The 13,803-nt window shown below is 37.0% G+C and overlaps 1 protein-coding gene across 2 annotated transcripts; it reads left to right on the forward strand.

Moving 5' to 3' along the window:
- LOC120075847 (U4/U6 small nuclear ribonucleoprotein PRP4-like protein) lies at window positions 1–5,741 on the forward strand. 2 transcript variants are annotated; one of them, XM_039029551.1, is made up of 6 exons: window positions 1–272; window positions 770–1,745; window positions 2,093–2,546; window positions 2,672–2,869; window positions 2,965–3,046; window positions 5,146–5,741. In XM_039029551.1, exons 2-6 carry the CDS (start codon window positions 862–864, stop codon window positions 5,235–5,237), a joined length of 1,710 nt encoding a protein of 569 aa, XP_038885479.1. In that variant the 5' UTR covers window positions 1–272; window positions 770–861; the 3' UTR covers window positions 5,238–5,741. The 2 variants fall into 2 exon arrangements, with proteins under 2 accessions (XP_038885479.1, XP_038885480.1); XM_039029552.1 differs by having other exon boundaries at window positions 784–1,745.
- Window positions 5,742–13,803: the final 8,062 nt, after the last annotated feature.

Consider the following 13,803-nt stretch of genomic DNA (forward strand, 5'->3'; position numbering starts at 1 on the left):
CTAGGTAAGCCAGTACCCCACCGCTTTCATCTTCATCACTCTCAGCGGAGTCCATCTTCTCTTCACGCCGGTCCCCTCCCTTTCAGCAGCTCCGTTGCCGCCACCGCCACCGCCACCGCCGCCGTACTATCTCTTCCCACTCGTCCCGCCTCCTAGCAGTTTGTTACTCGTATCCCTCTGGCACTCCCGTCGTCCCAAATTGGACTGAAACTTCAAATGTTGACGAGCGCAAGACTGTACCATCTCCGGCGGCTGGAAATGGTGTTTTGACGGTACACATCCCTTGCTAGATCTGAATTTCCCTCCATTTCTCATTCTCTCCCTCTCTCTCTCTTTGTTAACTTTAGCTATTAAATTTATCTCTCTCTCTCTCTCTCTCTCTCTCTCGATTGGCCTTTTCTGGTGCCGTAACGGTGATGATTCTTTTTCCCGACTTGTGTTATTATTACGAACATGATGGGAGAAATTTGTGTTTATGAAAACTGCAAGAGTCTAGAAAGTGTATATTGCTGTGTTGTGTTCAGAGTAGAAAAGGGGGCTTTTAATTCTATTTTCTTGAATTGTTTCTATCTTAAAATGCCTGCTCGATAATCGGTTATAGGACAGGTCCAGCCTTAGAATATCACTTGCTGTTTTCTTCATGAATGGCTTCACTATTTTATTTTATTTTTTCTGTACTTTTGGAGGTTTCCAGTTAACAATGAAATTCACATTTGACTATTTATGCTCGATTTTGTTTCTCATTTGTGTTATCTTAACTAATTTTTAGGAGCTTGATTGTAGAGAACGAATGAAAAGAGGAACTTAATATCTAGGATAAGCTAGTATTGATTAGAAGTTTCCATTTCCAAGCGAGCTATCATGGAAGTTGATGATCAAAACCCTGCATCAACTGCTGCGGAATCTCCTGAAACCCTTCCTGGAGGTGAAAATGAGGATCTTGATAATCCAGCAGAACCAATTCAACCTGCAGCTACATCAGTTATTCCACCTTCAGTTGTTCCTTCCATTGCTCCTATCCCTCCTCCAATTATCCGTCCATTGGCCCCTCTTCCGAGCCGACCTCCCCACTTTAGGCCCCCTGTAACACAAAATGGTGAGATGAGAACAAGTGACTCAGACTCGGAACATGATGAATTGGCTCCTTCCCGAACAGCTGGAGGTTCAACTGCAGAATATGAAGTATCGGAAGAGAGCAGACAGGTAAGGGAGCGTCAGGAAAAAGCCATGCAGGAATTTCTGATGAAGCGTCGTGCTTCTGCTCTAGCAGTGCCTACTAATGACATGGCTGTTCGAGCTCGCCTTCGTCGTCTTGGTGAACCCATAACTCTTTTTGGAGAAAGAGAAATGGAAAGACGGGACAGGTTACGGTCAATAATGGCACGATTGGATGCTGAAGGGCAATTAGAAAAGCTGATGAAAGTTCACGAGGAAGAGGAGGCTGCAGCTACTGGTGGAACTGAGGAGGCTGAGGAGGAAGTGCTTCAGTATCCCTTTTATACTGAGGGATCCAAAGCTCTCTTGGATGCAAGAATTGATATTGCAAAGTATTCCATCCTAAGAGCAGCTTCACGTCTTGAACGTGCAAAGAGGAAAAGGGATGACCCAGATGAAGATGTGGAAGCTGAAATGGATTGGGCCCTGAGGCAGGCTGGAAGTTTGGTCCTGGACTGCAGTGAGATAGGAGATGATCGACCACTTTCTGGTTGTTCTTTCTCATCTGATGGAAAATTCCTTGCCACCAGGTAAACCTTCTCATTTTTGTAGTTAAAGATTTTTAGTTACTATACTGGTTTCTCATTTCCAATATCATCACCCCCATTTCACCTCCTGATAGAAGGGGAAAAAAGAAGAAAAAGAAATTGGAATTAATCGTTGTGGCAATAGATTAGCTATCATCTTCCTACTTAACTTCAATTCCTCAGTTGCACAAGAGACCAAAGATAATATACAAGTGAATGTTTTTCCTTATTCCATTCCAATATTTGATAAGCTTTATAAGCTTTGTATTTAGCTTTCATTTTACTTTTCTGAATACTTCTACTGGCTTTGCATTTGATGGTTTGTATTTTTCTTCTTCTTATTTCTGTAGTTCGTTAAGTGGAGTTGCCAAATTATGGAGCATGCCTCAAGTAAGGAAGGTTTCCAACTTTAAGGGACACACAGAGCGTGTTACTGATGTAATATTTTCTCCAGTGAATGAGTGTTTAGCAACTGCCTCTGCTGACCGAACTGCAAGGTTGTGGTCTGCTGAAGGATCTCTCCTTAAAACATTCGAGGGCCATCTGGATCGCCTTGCACGAATTGCCTTCCACCCATCAGGCAAGTACTTGGGTACAACTAGCTTTGACAAGACGTGGAGATTATGGGACGTTGAAACTGGTGTAGAGTTACTTCTTCAAGAAGGTCATAGTAGAAGTGTCTATGGAATAGCTTTCCACCATGATGGATCATTGGTATCATCTTGTGGACTTGATGCACTTGCTCGTGTTTGGGATCTTCGAACGGGTAGAAGTGTTCTTGCCTTAGAAGGCCACGTCAAGCCGGTAAATCTCTCTTTTTTCTTTCAATGGGACTGTAGAACGTTTATTTTTGATAAATTTGGCTTGTTTGCTCCTTACTGATACCTTGCTTTTCAATGGATTCCATATATCTTTGATGTTATAACCAGGTCCTTGGAGTCAGTTTTTCACCCAATGGTTATCATTTAGCTACTGGTGGCGAAGATAACACTTGTAGGATATGGGATTTAAGGAAGAAAAAATCTCTTTACATAATACCTGCACATTCAAACCTAGTTTCACAGGTGAAATATGAGCCTCAAGAGGGGTACTTCTTGGTTACTGCATCATTTGATATGACAGCAAAGGTGATCTTGAACACTCTTAGGATGATATAATACTGTAATTGTTGCTTCATCTCACTTGCGATCTTATGTTTCATTTACTAAATTTTTTTTGGCAGATTTGGTCTGCTCGAGATTTTAAGCCTGTGAAGACACTCTCTGGTCACGAAGCAAAAGTTACATCTTTGGATATAATTTCAGGTCAGTTATTTATCAACTCCTAGGTCATTACTATTGTTGTTGTTGTTTATACGCAGATTACCACCCAGATTATTATTGTACACCATTTTGCATCCTTTGATGGTCTTCCATGCATATCCTGTATATAGCCTGAACATGGGTTGATAGATATCACTTGGGAAATTTTAGCTTATGCTTTTACTAGCATGGAGCTGGTTCTTGTAGCTCTGTTGTAAGGAACGGATGACAGACACTAGTCACATACATGTTTTTTATGTACTTGTTTTTGAAAGATTCAATGTCAATAATTTTCTTGGTATAATGAACTAATGTGCTTGAAAGCATTTCTGACTGGAAGGATGATAATCTGTTGGGATTGATGACGTATGCCTTGCTTGCAGTCTACAAGATAGGGTGTGGTTAGGATTTCCAGATTGCAAAACCCCAACCCTTTGCTCTTGGATGGTCATTTCATATCACCAAAATCTTCCCTTCAAAACGTCGTCCTTTTGACCCCTGTGAGAATCCCCCTCTCTCCCGGGAAATGGAAAAAAAACTGGGCCACAAAATTTCTGAAAATATACTAGGAGTTCTAAAAATCCCGAAAAGTTTAGTCATTAGTTTTACTTTGCTTTTGAAGTTGGCCCTACCTGTTCTTGCTGGGTTTGGATATCTTGTTTAGAATAGTATTCTACTTGAGAAGGATAGGGGGGACTTCCTTCAGGGGTTTCTGGTGGGAAGGGCATGGTAAGGGATATGGTTTTACTGTCGGTTTGAAGATGGCACAGTCTTCTTTTACTTTTGTTGGGGGAAGGGTCTTTTGTTAATCTAAGCTATATCTTGTCTCTTTTTGAGTCTATATGGTCCGAAGATAAACAGAAACAATCAAGGAGGAATGCAAGTCTTTTCAAGTATGTCCAATTCTTTTGTTTATTTTTGTGATCTTATACAATTCATAGTCTCTAATTGGAGTAACCAACACAAGTTCTTTTGTATTTACTCTACTTTTTTCATCAACTTAGCTTGGAAGGTTTTTTTTTGTTATGTAGAATCTCTCGTATTTTTTTAGTAAGGAACCTTGTTTTCATTAAGAGAAATGAAAGAATATACAGGGCATAAAAGGAAGAAAGCTCAATAGGAAAAGGTAGTTGGACTCTTTAACTACAAAAATGGACTTCAATTCAAAGGAACAAGATCTAGGTCATTACAAAAAGACCTAGTGATTAACACCCATAAAGAGGTGGCGAACCTAGCTACATCCCAAACTTCCTCACCTGATCTTTCTACCTCTAAAAATTATATTATTCCTTTCAAGCTAAATTCCCAACAAAATTTCAAAGAAGCTAGCTCTTCTCCCTGTGGAAGAACTCTGAAGCACCTCCTCCAGTAGTGTATTGGATAAGAAACAATTTCATTGATCAAAATGAAATATCCAAAGACATACAAAAGAGCCCATTTTATAGGGCATACAAAAACGTTTCCAATTTGTAACATGAAAGGAAAAATTATGGCTTTGAAATGTTGGTAAAGATTTACACCAAAAGATTGCACTGAAGATGACAGATTCAAGAACATCCCCGGATGAATTGGATTTGTTCTGAAAAATTCGAGCGTTTCTCTCATCCCATTTTTTGAAGCACCTCCTCTAGTTGAGCCCTGCCATCTCCATTCCAAGCCCTACAAACACTAAACGATCTCAGACAACAACTTCGAGGGTGGTGAGCAAACAGACAGTCTCAAACCAAATGATTCAAGTCCTTATATCTCCTACAAATAATGCACCATTGCGAGAACTAAACATTGGAAGAGTGCCTTTGAAGGCAGTCCATGGTATTATCTCTTGCAGTTTGTTTTGTGTATTGTGGATGAGGGGGCTCGATAGCTACTTTTGGGAGAATAGGTTGGTTGGAAGGTGTTTGGAATTTTCTTGCCTTTAAGGACGTCAACCATAGAAGAATCTATCCATTTCTCTTTGGTTTTAATGTGAATGGTTAGTGATACATCTTTGACACTAAGCTCTGAGTATGTTTGTTCATTGTATGCTCAAAATACTTTTTGGAACTTGACCCTCTGCATATCTGCTGTGCTGATATCTTGATATTGTTTTTGTTCATTAACAGATGGACAATGTATTGCAACTGTCTCACATGATCGGACCATAAAGCTCTGGTCTGTCAATAGTAAAGATGAACAAACTATGGACATTGATTGACTTTCATAGCATCAACGTGGGAGATGGATGTCTCGAAACTTTGCTGCCTTGGTCATAAAGAGCTTGGATCAGATGATCTCCTTTCTAATTATGTAGTATCATGCATCTGATTGAATGCTGAATAGTGAGCCATTTCAAAATTCCTAGGCAAAATCCCCCACATTTTTTTTTTCTAGATAAGCAATGAAAGGATTATATCAATGGAGGTCGTACAAAAAAGGGGGGAGATGAGATATTCCCGCATGTTGAGGTTACAAATGCACACCAAAATTAGAGGTAAAAATTGATTAGTAAATGATATGTAGTTTTCTTTAGCTTTTGGTTAGAAATGGTTTGTGCACAAATTACCCTTTACTTGGTTAAAACACATTTTTAGTTTGTGTTTTGACTTATGTGACTTTATTTTTTGTGTAATGATTTAGGCGACGATGGAGTTAACGTAAAAAGTGGTGTTGTAATTGTAATGAGTGGACGAGGAAGTTTATTGATTTACATGTTCGTGTTTTATATAGGTTGCTTAAGGAAAAAAAGTTGTGATAGAAATTTTCATTATAATTGAAGCTTTTAAAACTTTGGAGCCAAAATTGAAATCCAGTACCAATATTAAGTGCAAAAACATAAACTAAACGAATTATTCAAAATGTCCTAAGATATTTGTTGAATTTTGGTCCACATGCAAAATTCTTTCAATGGCTTTTTTGGTTTGTTTTTTGAATTTGGTACGTTTTGACAGATATTATATATATATAATATAATTATGCATGTTGGTTGGTTGTTTATTTTTTTATTTTTTATTTTTTATTTATTTTTTTTTTCCCTAGAAGATAGTGGAAGAAACGTTGGTGGAGAGAAAACAATAAAACAATAAAACAATAGAGAGAATTTTTAGAAAGTAAATTTAGAGTAAATTTCGAGGAAAAGAAGAAAAATCGTACCAGCCCTCCTTAAAAGTTTGTTATGATTATACTTGTGAATTTTTATTTTCATATAGGATTAAATCTTATTTTGATCTTAGGATTTTGAATAATGTTCAATTTCAATTTCTAAATTTTTAAAAATATTTATTTTAAATCCTAAACTGTAGTGTGAATAGTGCACTTGGTTTTTAGTGAAATGATAGTAGTTAATGGATGTTGGATAATTGATTTTTTTTTAAAAGAATTTTTTTTAATAAATAAATATAGGGTTGGGAGAAAGTATTCCAAAAAATAGGTGTTTAAATCGTGTACATACCTAAGTCATGTATCGGGTACACGATAAGGCCTAAATCGTGTATTGGGTACACGAGTCCCTGGCCACCTGGCACGTCCAGTCTAACGTGGCAGTCGTGCAGGTTTGACTGAGGGAATCGTGTCTCGGCTACACGATTATCCTAAGTCGTGTACCCGGTACACGACTTTCACGCCTTAAAAGCTCCGTCCAAATCCTTTTTCTTTCTCACCGAAACGCCTTTGTTATTCTTCATCGTCGCTTATAATCGTTTTCTCTCACCGAAACCATCGATTCCTCCCTTCTACCTATCAAAATCTCGTTGATTTTCCTCATCGAACCCTCTATTTCACCGAAATCTTCCAAAATTTCGATTTTGCTCGACTTTCAGTCCTCCATTTGATCCTCCTCGAATCCTCCATTGTAGCGGTCGTGTTGCTCGATTTTCCTACATTTTTGGCTATCGAATTTTGCTTGGTATATTTCTTTCTCTAGTTGGGCTGATTTGTATTTATATGTATGTTTTTGCATGTTTTTTGGCTGAATTTTGTTTGGTATATTCCTACATTTTTGTATAGTTTATGTATAATGTATGTATAGTTTATGTATGTATAATTTATGTATAGTTTATGTATGTATAGTTTATATATAGTTTGTGTATAATTTAGTTTATGTATAGTTTGTGTATGATTTAGTTTATGTATTATTTAGTTTATGTATAGTTTATGTATGATTTAGTTTATGTATTATTTAGTTTATGTATGTTTTTGGGTTGATCTTACATTTTTTTTTATTTGTTTGGATTGATTTAAACTTAGAAATCTTATATATATAGCTTATGTATGATTTAGTTTATGTATGATTGATTTAAACATAGAAAACTTAAAAAAATTAGAAAAATTAGAAATTAGAGTTTGTTGGGTTGACATATTAACATATTTTTTGTCAACTATAACAATTGAAAAAAAACATAATAAATATGTCGATGCGTCCTGAAGATTTAGTAATTCTTGAATTTGGAAATGATGGAGATAGTAACATCGATGTTGAAGTGGATGAATTATTTGGAAATGACGGTAGTGGTGAACAAGATCTTGAGTTGGTACCGTCGGCAATGTTCAACCAAATAGATTGAGAAAGGACAAATTCAACGTTTGAACTAGGGTCTACTTTGGAAGAAAGGAATGTAGGAGTAGATAACTGTAGGGAATGTTGTTTAATACCAAAGAAGATTTACAGCTTGCTGTAAAAAAATATTGTGTAACAGAACACTACGAAATTGTAATAGTAGAATCAAATCAGGACCTTTGGTATATTAAATGTAAATCCTGGAGTGACGGTTGTGCTTGAAGGCTACGGGCATGTCGGTGCAAAACTCATGGGATGTTCGAAATCACAAAACTTCAAGGAGAACACTCACATTTGTTTTCAGAGTTGACACAGGATCATTCACAGCTGGATTCAAATTTCATGAGTATCGAAATTCAGAATTTGGTTAGAGCTGATCCTGGAGTACTGTGGCTCTACTTCAAGAAGCCATTAAAAGACAATATGACTATAATGTCAATTATAGATGGGTGTGGCAAATCGAGAGAAAAGCGTTAATTACTGTGTTTGGCAATTGGGAGAAATCATATTCGGAGCTTCTATATTGGCTGAGTGTTGTTGTTCATTACAGTCCAGGAACACAAACAGACTAGTTTTTCCTTCCCTCTGATGTGACAGGTACGACTATTTTTGGACGAGTTTTTTGGTCTTTTGGTCCTGCAAGAGAAGGGTTCAACCATTATAGGCCATTAATCGAGATTGATGGAACTCATCTATACTATAAGGGAAAATTATTGACAGCCTTATCTGTTGATGCAAACGGACATATATTTTCCCTTGCTTTTGCTATCGTAGAAGATGAGAATTCGTTCAGTTGGTCATGGTTTTTGTGGGCATTGCGTGAATATGTTACCCAAAGAGAGGATATTTGCTTGATTTCTGACAAACATAAGGGCATCCTTGCTGCAATTAATAATGAAGAAATTGGTTGGAGTGAACCCAGAGCGTACCATCGATATTGTTTTTGCCATGTTGTCAGTAATTTCAATACAAAATACAAATCGAAGCAACTAAAAAATTTAGTGTTTAAAGCCAGAAATCAACACCAAAGGCGTAAGTTCATTCGGTGTATGAAAGAATTGAAACAATTGTATGAAAGAATTGAAACAATTACACCCTGAATATCTTGAATTTTTTTCAGACATTGACTTAGAAAAATGGACACAGTCACATGACGGTGGATACCGCTATGGGTGGATGACCAGCAATACAGCTGAATGCATGAATGACGTTTTTAAAGGTGCTAGAATGTTACCCATTACTTCTTTGGTTAGGCTAACATTCTATTTTGAACGTCGGAGACAAGAAATCACTGAAGCACTCGATCGTAGGGACATATATACAGAATATGCCCTAAGAAACTGAAGAGGTGGGAAAAACGAGCATCGACACATACGGTGACATCCATTGACAGGGAAAGTCAAACTTTCAAAGTACAAACTGGCATAAGTATGATTTCTCCCTATAAATGACCACACCCAAGTTTTAAGCTTGAAAGTAGGGACATGTTCTTGCAATAAGTCACATTCATTTAAGATTCCATGCTCTCATGTAATTGTAGTTTTTAATTACATGCATATGACATACCTATCACTTATTGATGAATGCTACAAATTGTCCAATTTCAAGCATTGTTATGAAGGCCGCTTCCATCCAATTGAACACCCAGATTATTGGTAAGAATTATCATTTACGGAAGTTCATCCAAATGCGGACTTACTCAGAGAACAAGGTCGACCAAAAAGTACGCGAATTCATAATGAAATGGATTGGAAAGAAGCAAGCCAAAAAGTGCGATGTACAATTTGTAAAAGAGAAGGACATAACAGACGCACTTGTCCACACCGTACACTGGGTGCTTCGTCGTCTTTGGGTCATTAGGATTTTTATTTTTATTTTTTTACTTGTATTCTTTATGTATTTATAATTTTCATGTAATTGTATATTTCGTGTATTTATATTCTTTATATATTTATAATGAATTTATGTAATAAATTTATTTAATAAACTTATTTTATGTAATTGTATTTTCTTATGTACTTTTCATGTTATCGATTCTATCATGTAATATAATTTAACTTTTTAGGAAATGGAGCCTGGTCCTTCTAATCCTGTCCAATTATACTAACAAAACACGGATCGTTCACAAGTAGTATGGGATAGTTCATCCACTATAGTGTTGAGTTGTCAGAGGAGGGAGGCGACTGCACAAAGTACTATCCCATTTGATCATCGCATTATTCCATATGTTCAGGAGGCGGGTTTTCTTGGAGTTGCACAGATTGGTTTCATCCAGCTTGATTGGCACCTGATTACTGCTCTTGTTGAGCGTTGGAGACCAGAGACCCACACATTTCACCTGTCCTGTGAGGAATGCACTATTACGCTGAAGGATGTTGCCGTACAATTTGGGTTAAGAGTGGACGGGCAACCACTGACAGGCTCACTATAGTATGACTGGAAGAACACTTGTGAAGAGCTCTTAGGCGTTTTACCAGAGGACCTGAAGGGATCAAGATTGAGTATCCCTTGGTTGGCGTCCCAGTTTCCCGAATTACCTCCCGATGCCGACGACATCAGCATACGTAGGTACGCACGAGCATACATCCTGCAGCTTATTGGAGGATTTTTATTTGCCGACAAGTCAAATACTCTGGTGCATCTCATGTTCCTCCCATTATTGTCTGATTTTGAGCATGCTGGTACGTACTCGTGCGGTGGTGCATGTCTTGCATAGTTGTACAGAGAACTTTGTCGGGCTTCCAATGCACAAGCATTGAAAATAGCGGGGCCACTGATACTATTACAAGTATGGGCTTATAATCGATTTCCAATTGTAGCACCACAAGTCCAATTACAGGTCCCAGATTATATCGTCCACTTAGTGTTAGGTATTATTTTATTTATATATTTATTTCGTTACCATTTTATGTAAGAATATAAATTAATTGTATTTTTTTATAATTTTTGATGGAGTGGTGTATTAACTGCCTCTGAACAGTCAGCAAATATGTTGTTCATGTACAGAAAAACATTCGACATGCTGACGCCCAATCAGGTAGTAAATATGTATATAAATGAATATTTTAAAAATTTTATATGTATACTTATTATTATTTTTTTGTCAGGTTATTTGAACGCCATACTCACAGATTTGGTCATCCTTACCTAATTATTGTCGTGATGGTGAAGACATCTGGTTGATTTTTAGCCCTCTTATATGCTTCCATATAATAGAGTGGCATATCCAGATAGTGTGTTGAGACAGTTCGGGATGCGACAAACGATATCTTCGTTGTCCTATACACTCCCAGAACTACACCAGATCGATTTAAGAGATAAGCACGACCAAGACTGGTGTCAAATCCATGCAGAGTATTTATCCTACTAGCATGGATGACATGATCGTTGTGCATAGGGAGAATTGCCGGATGGGCCAACTGTATCCGACAACAACTTTTCCTGGTACAATTCGATCACGAGGCGATTTATCTCACCAGAAGGCGCTTACTATTACTGCATGGTAAGAGATTTAAAATCAGACATTTTCCATATATATAATATAAATATTGTTTAATATTTTTTTTATTCTACAGAATAATTTTATCGGCGATGTTCAACAATATTCAGTGCAGAACAACCTACCAGAATTAGGTTCAATGTGTTAGCAAACATTGATCAATGTAGAAAGTATTATTCAACAAACAAGACGACTCAATGTTGCTGACACCGATCGAAGACGTATTCGTCGTAGATGACAATGACAACGGGGTGAACCTAATTTAGAAGGACACGAAGACAACCCGCATGAGGAGTAAGGGCCAGGGGGGGTCGTTTTTAAATCCCACTTTGTATCATTTTCAAATTGCAAATCTCAAAAGAACTAATTGTAAATATTATTTAATATCATGGTATTTTTTTTTTTTTTAATATGAGTGCAAGATGTTTTCATTGTAGATTAAATATATAATTAAGTTTAATAATGAAAGAATTAAGTTTAACAATTAAAAAAAAATATAAGCAACAATGAAGGAATTAAGTTTTAACAATTAACTTTAAAAAAAAGAAAAAAAGAATTTATAAGCGAATTGTGTACCAAGTACACGAGTTCGCTTGACCGGTCAACCAGTCAGTTGAATGTCAGCTGACTGGATTAAATGGTACTCTTGTACCTAGTAACGAGTATGCCACATGGAAATCATGTACCGGGTACACGATTTCACTACCCAAAATCTGTCAATACTTTCCCAAAACACCTATTTTTTAAAATACTTTCCCCAACCTTATTTTTGTCATTATTTATTAAAAAAATATTATTTTAAAAAAATTCTGGATAGTTTAATTAATTTAATTAAAGTAGTTTTATTAATTATCTAAGTAGCATTGGAGTTTCAATTAGATCCATAAAGTCTTCTTTGTAGTTCAACAAGGATTATTGAGAATTAATTTTAGATTAATTTGAATAGTTCAAATGTTATTTTAAATTAATTATATGTGATATAATTAATATAATGTATTTAATACACTATAATATAAAGTTTATTTTCAGAGGAATTAAATATTTGAATATGATTCAAATGTTAATTATATGGATGAAATTCATATCATTAATTATAAATGATTGAGAGAATTCAAACTATAGATTATATTGTATTTGATACAATATAAATACTAGATTTTATGTTTTATTAGATATACGATATAGTATAATATATATATTATATAGTAAAGTGGTTATTATATAATTGTATATTTTTAATTAAATTAAAATACGTTTAATTTAGTTTGAATTTAAGAGGGAGTTATAACTTCCTCCTCTGGTTTCTCTCTAATCACATACGTGGGAATGAGAGGTTACAAGAGATCTTCTTCCTCTTACTTCTCGTGCAGAGAAGGTTTGCTGGTTACTCTTTGGTCTTGATCTCCCAGGAGATCTTCTTCTTCCGCATTGGACCTCACAGTTCTTCAGACTATAAATTATTTTTGTTCATTAGAGGAATTTATGGTACTTAAAGAGTTAGGATGTAATATAAGAGTAAAACAATAATTTGTTTTTTTTAAAGTGGGTTAAGGAAAAGATCTAATTAGAGTTAATACTATTTTCCTTCTATTATTATTATTATTTATTTATTTTATTATCATTATTATTATTACTATTATTATTAGTATATTTTTTAAAATAAAAAGGGCCCCCTCTCACCTCCTCCCTCACCCACGTGAGCCCCCTCCGTTTTCTTCTTCCTTGCCGCACACTCAGTCGCCACACTCCCAGACGCCCATGCACTCCAACGACACGTTCGTCGACCTCGAAGCACCGCACGTCCGCTTTCAACCGGTCACACCACTGGATCTAGCCCCCCGCGTGCCACCAGTCGCCCAGTCGTCAACCTCCCTCCAACTACGTTGCTCGCCATTCATGGGTTTCGGCCGGTCAGACCACACCGCTCACCGTCGCGTCATCCCTTTTAGCCGTTTGTTCTGTCCGTGAGCAACCAGAAGCTCTCCAGCCGCTGTCGTGAGCCTCCGTCCAGCCGGGCCACTCATCCAAATTCCCTCCAGCCACGTGTTCGCCACCCCAGCTCACCACTGCCGGTCGCCGTCGTCCCTGCCGCTTCGGGTCCGCTTTGGTCTTTGTCGAAATCTTGGATTAAGTGGTAAGTGTAAATTGTTGTTGACTGGATTCCTTGAGGATTTTGAGCAGTCACTAGAGTTTGGCCTTAAATCGTTGGTACACGTCATGTTTTGGATGTAGGGCAAAATGTTAGGTTGCTAAAGTCGTCGTCCAGCCGAGTAAAGGGGTAGTCGACGAATCTTGGTGAAGAGTAAGGCTTTAAACTTATGTGGGTTGTTAAGCATGTTGTATGTTTATGATTTTCTCGATTTAAATTTGACTGAACCATGGACTGCGGCCTAAAATAATTTGCCATGATGTTGGCTGTTAGGTTTGGATCTTGAGGTGTCCTGGTGTCTTTGTTTTAGGTGATTTTAAGTTTGATCCTGTGGGCTTTCAGTTTTGTTGGACAAGGAAGAGGTTGAGCTTGCTAGTTTCTGGAGTTTGCGAGTAAAGGTAAGTAATCTTATCATTGGAACTGCCCACGGGCCAGGCTCTAGTTGTATGCTAGCATGATAAGTGTATGTTATGGTAAATGTTAGCATATTGATTGACAGTATGACTTGAATCAAAGTATGTTCTGGCACAAATTCTGATTTGTTTACATACACATCTAAGTGCCTGATCGTTAGTATGTGA

Source organism: Benincasa hispida, chromosome 4 (assembly GCF_009727055.1).
Source record: "Benincasa hispida cultivar B227 chromosome 4, ASM972705v1, whole genome shotgun sequence".
NCBI lineage: Eukaryota > Viridiplantae > Streptophyta > Magnoliopsida > Cucurbitales > Cucurbitaceae > Benincasa > Benincasa hispida.

Excerpts from the sequence above, each read along its gene's own strand:
- LOC120075847 (XM_039029551.1), top strand. The coding sequence starts at position 862 with ATGGAAGTTGATGATCAAAACCCTGCATCAACTGCTGCGGAATCTCCT. Across the intron at positions 1,746-2,092 it reads GGAAAATTCCTTGCCACCAG|TTCGTTAAGTGGAGTTGCCA; the intron begins GTAAACCTTCTC and ends TTATTTCTGTAG. Across the intron at positions 3,047-5,145 it reads ATCTTTGGATATAATTTCAG|ATGGACAATGTATTGCAACT; the intron begins GTCAGTTATTTA and ends GTTCATTAACAG.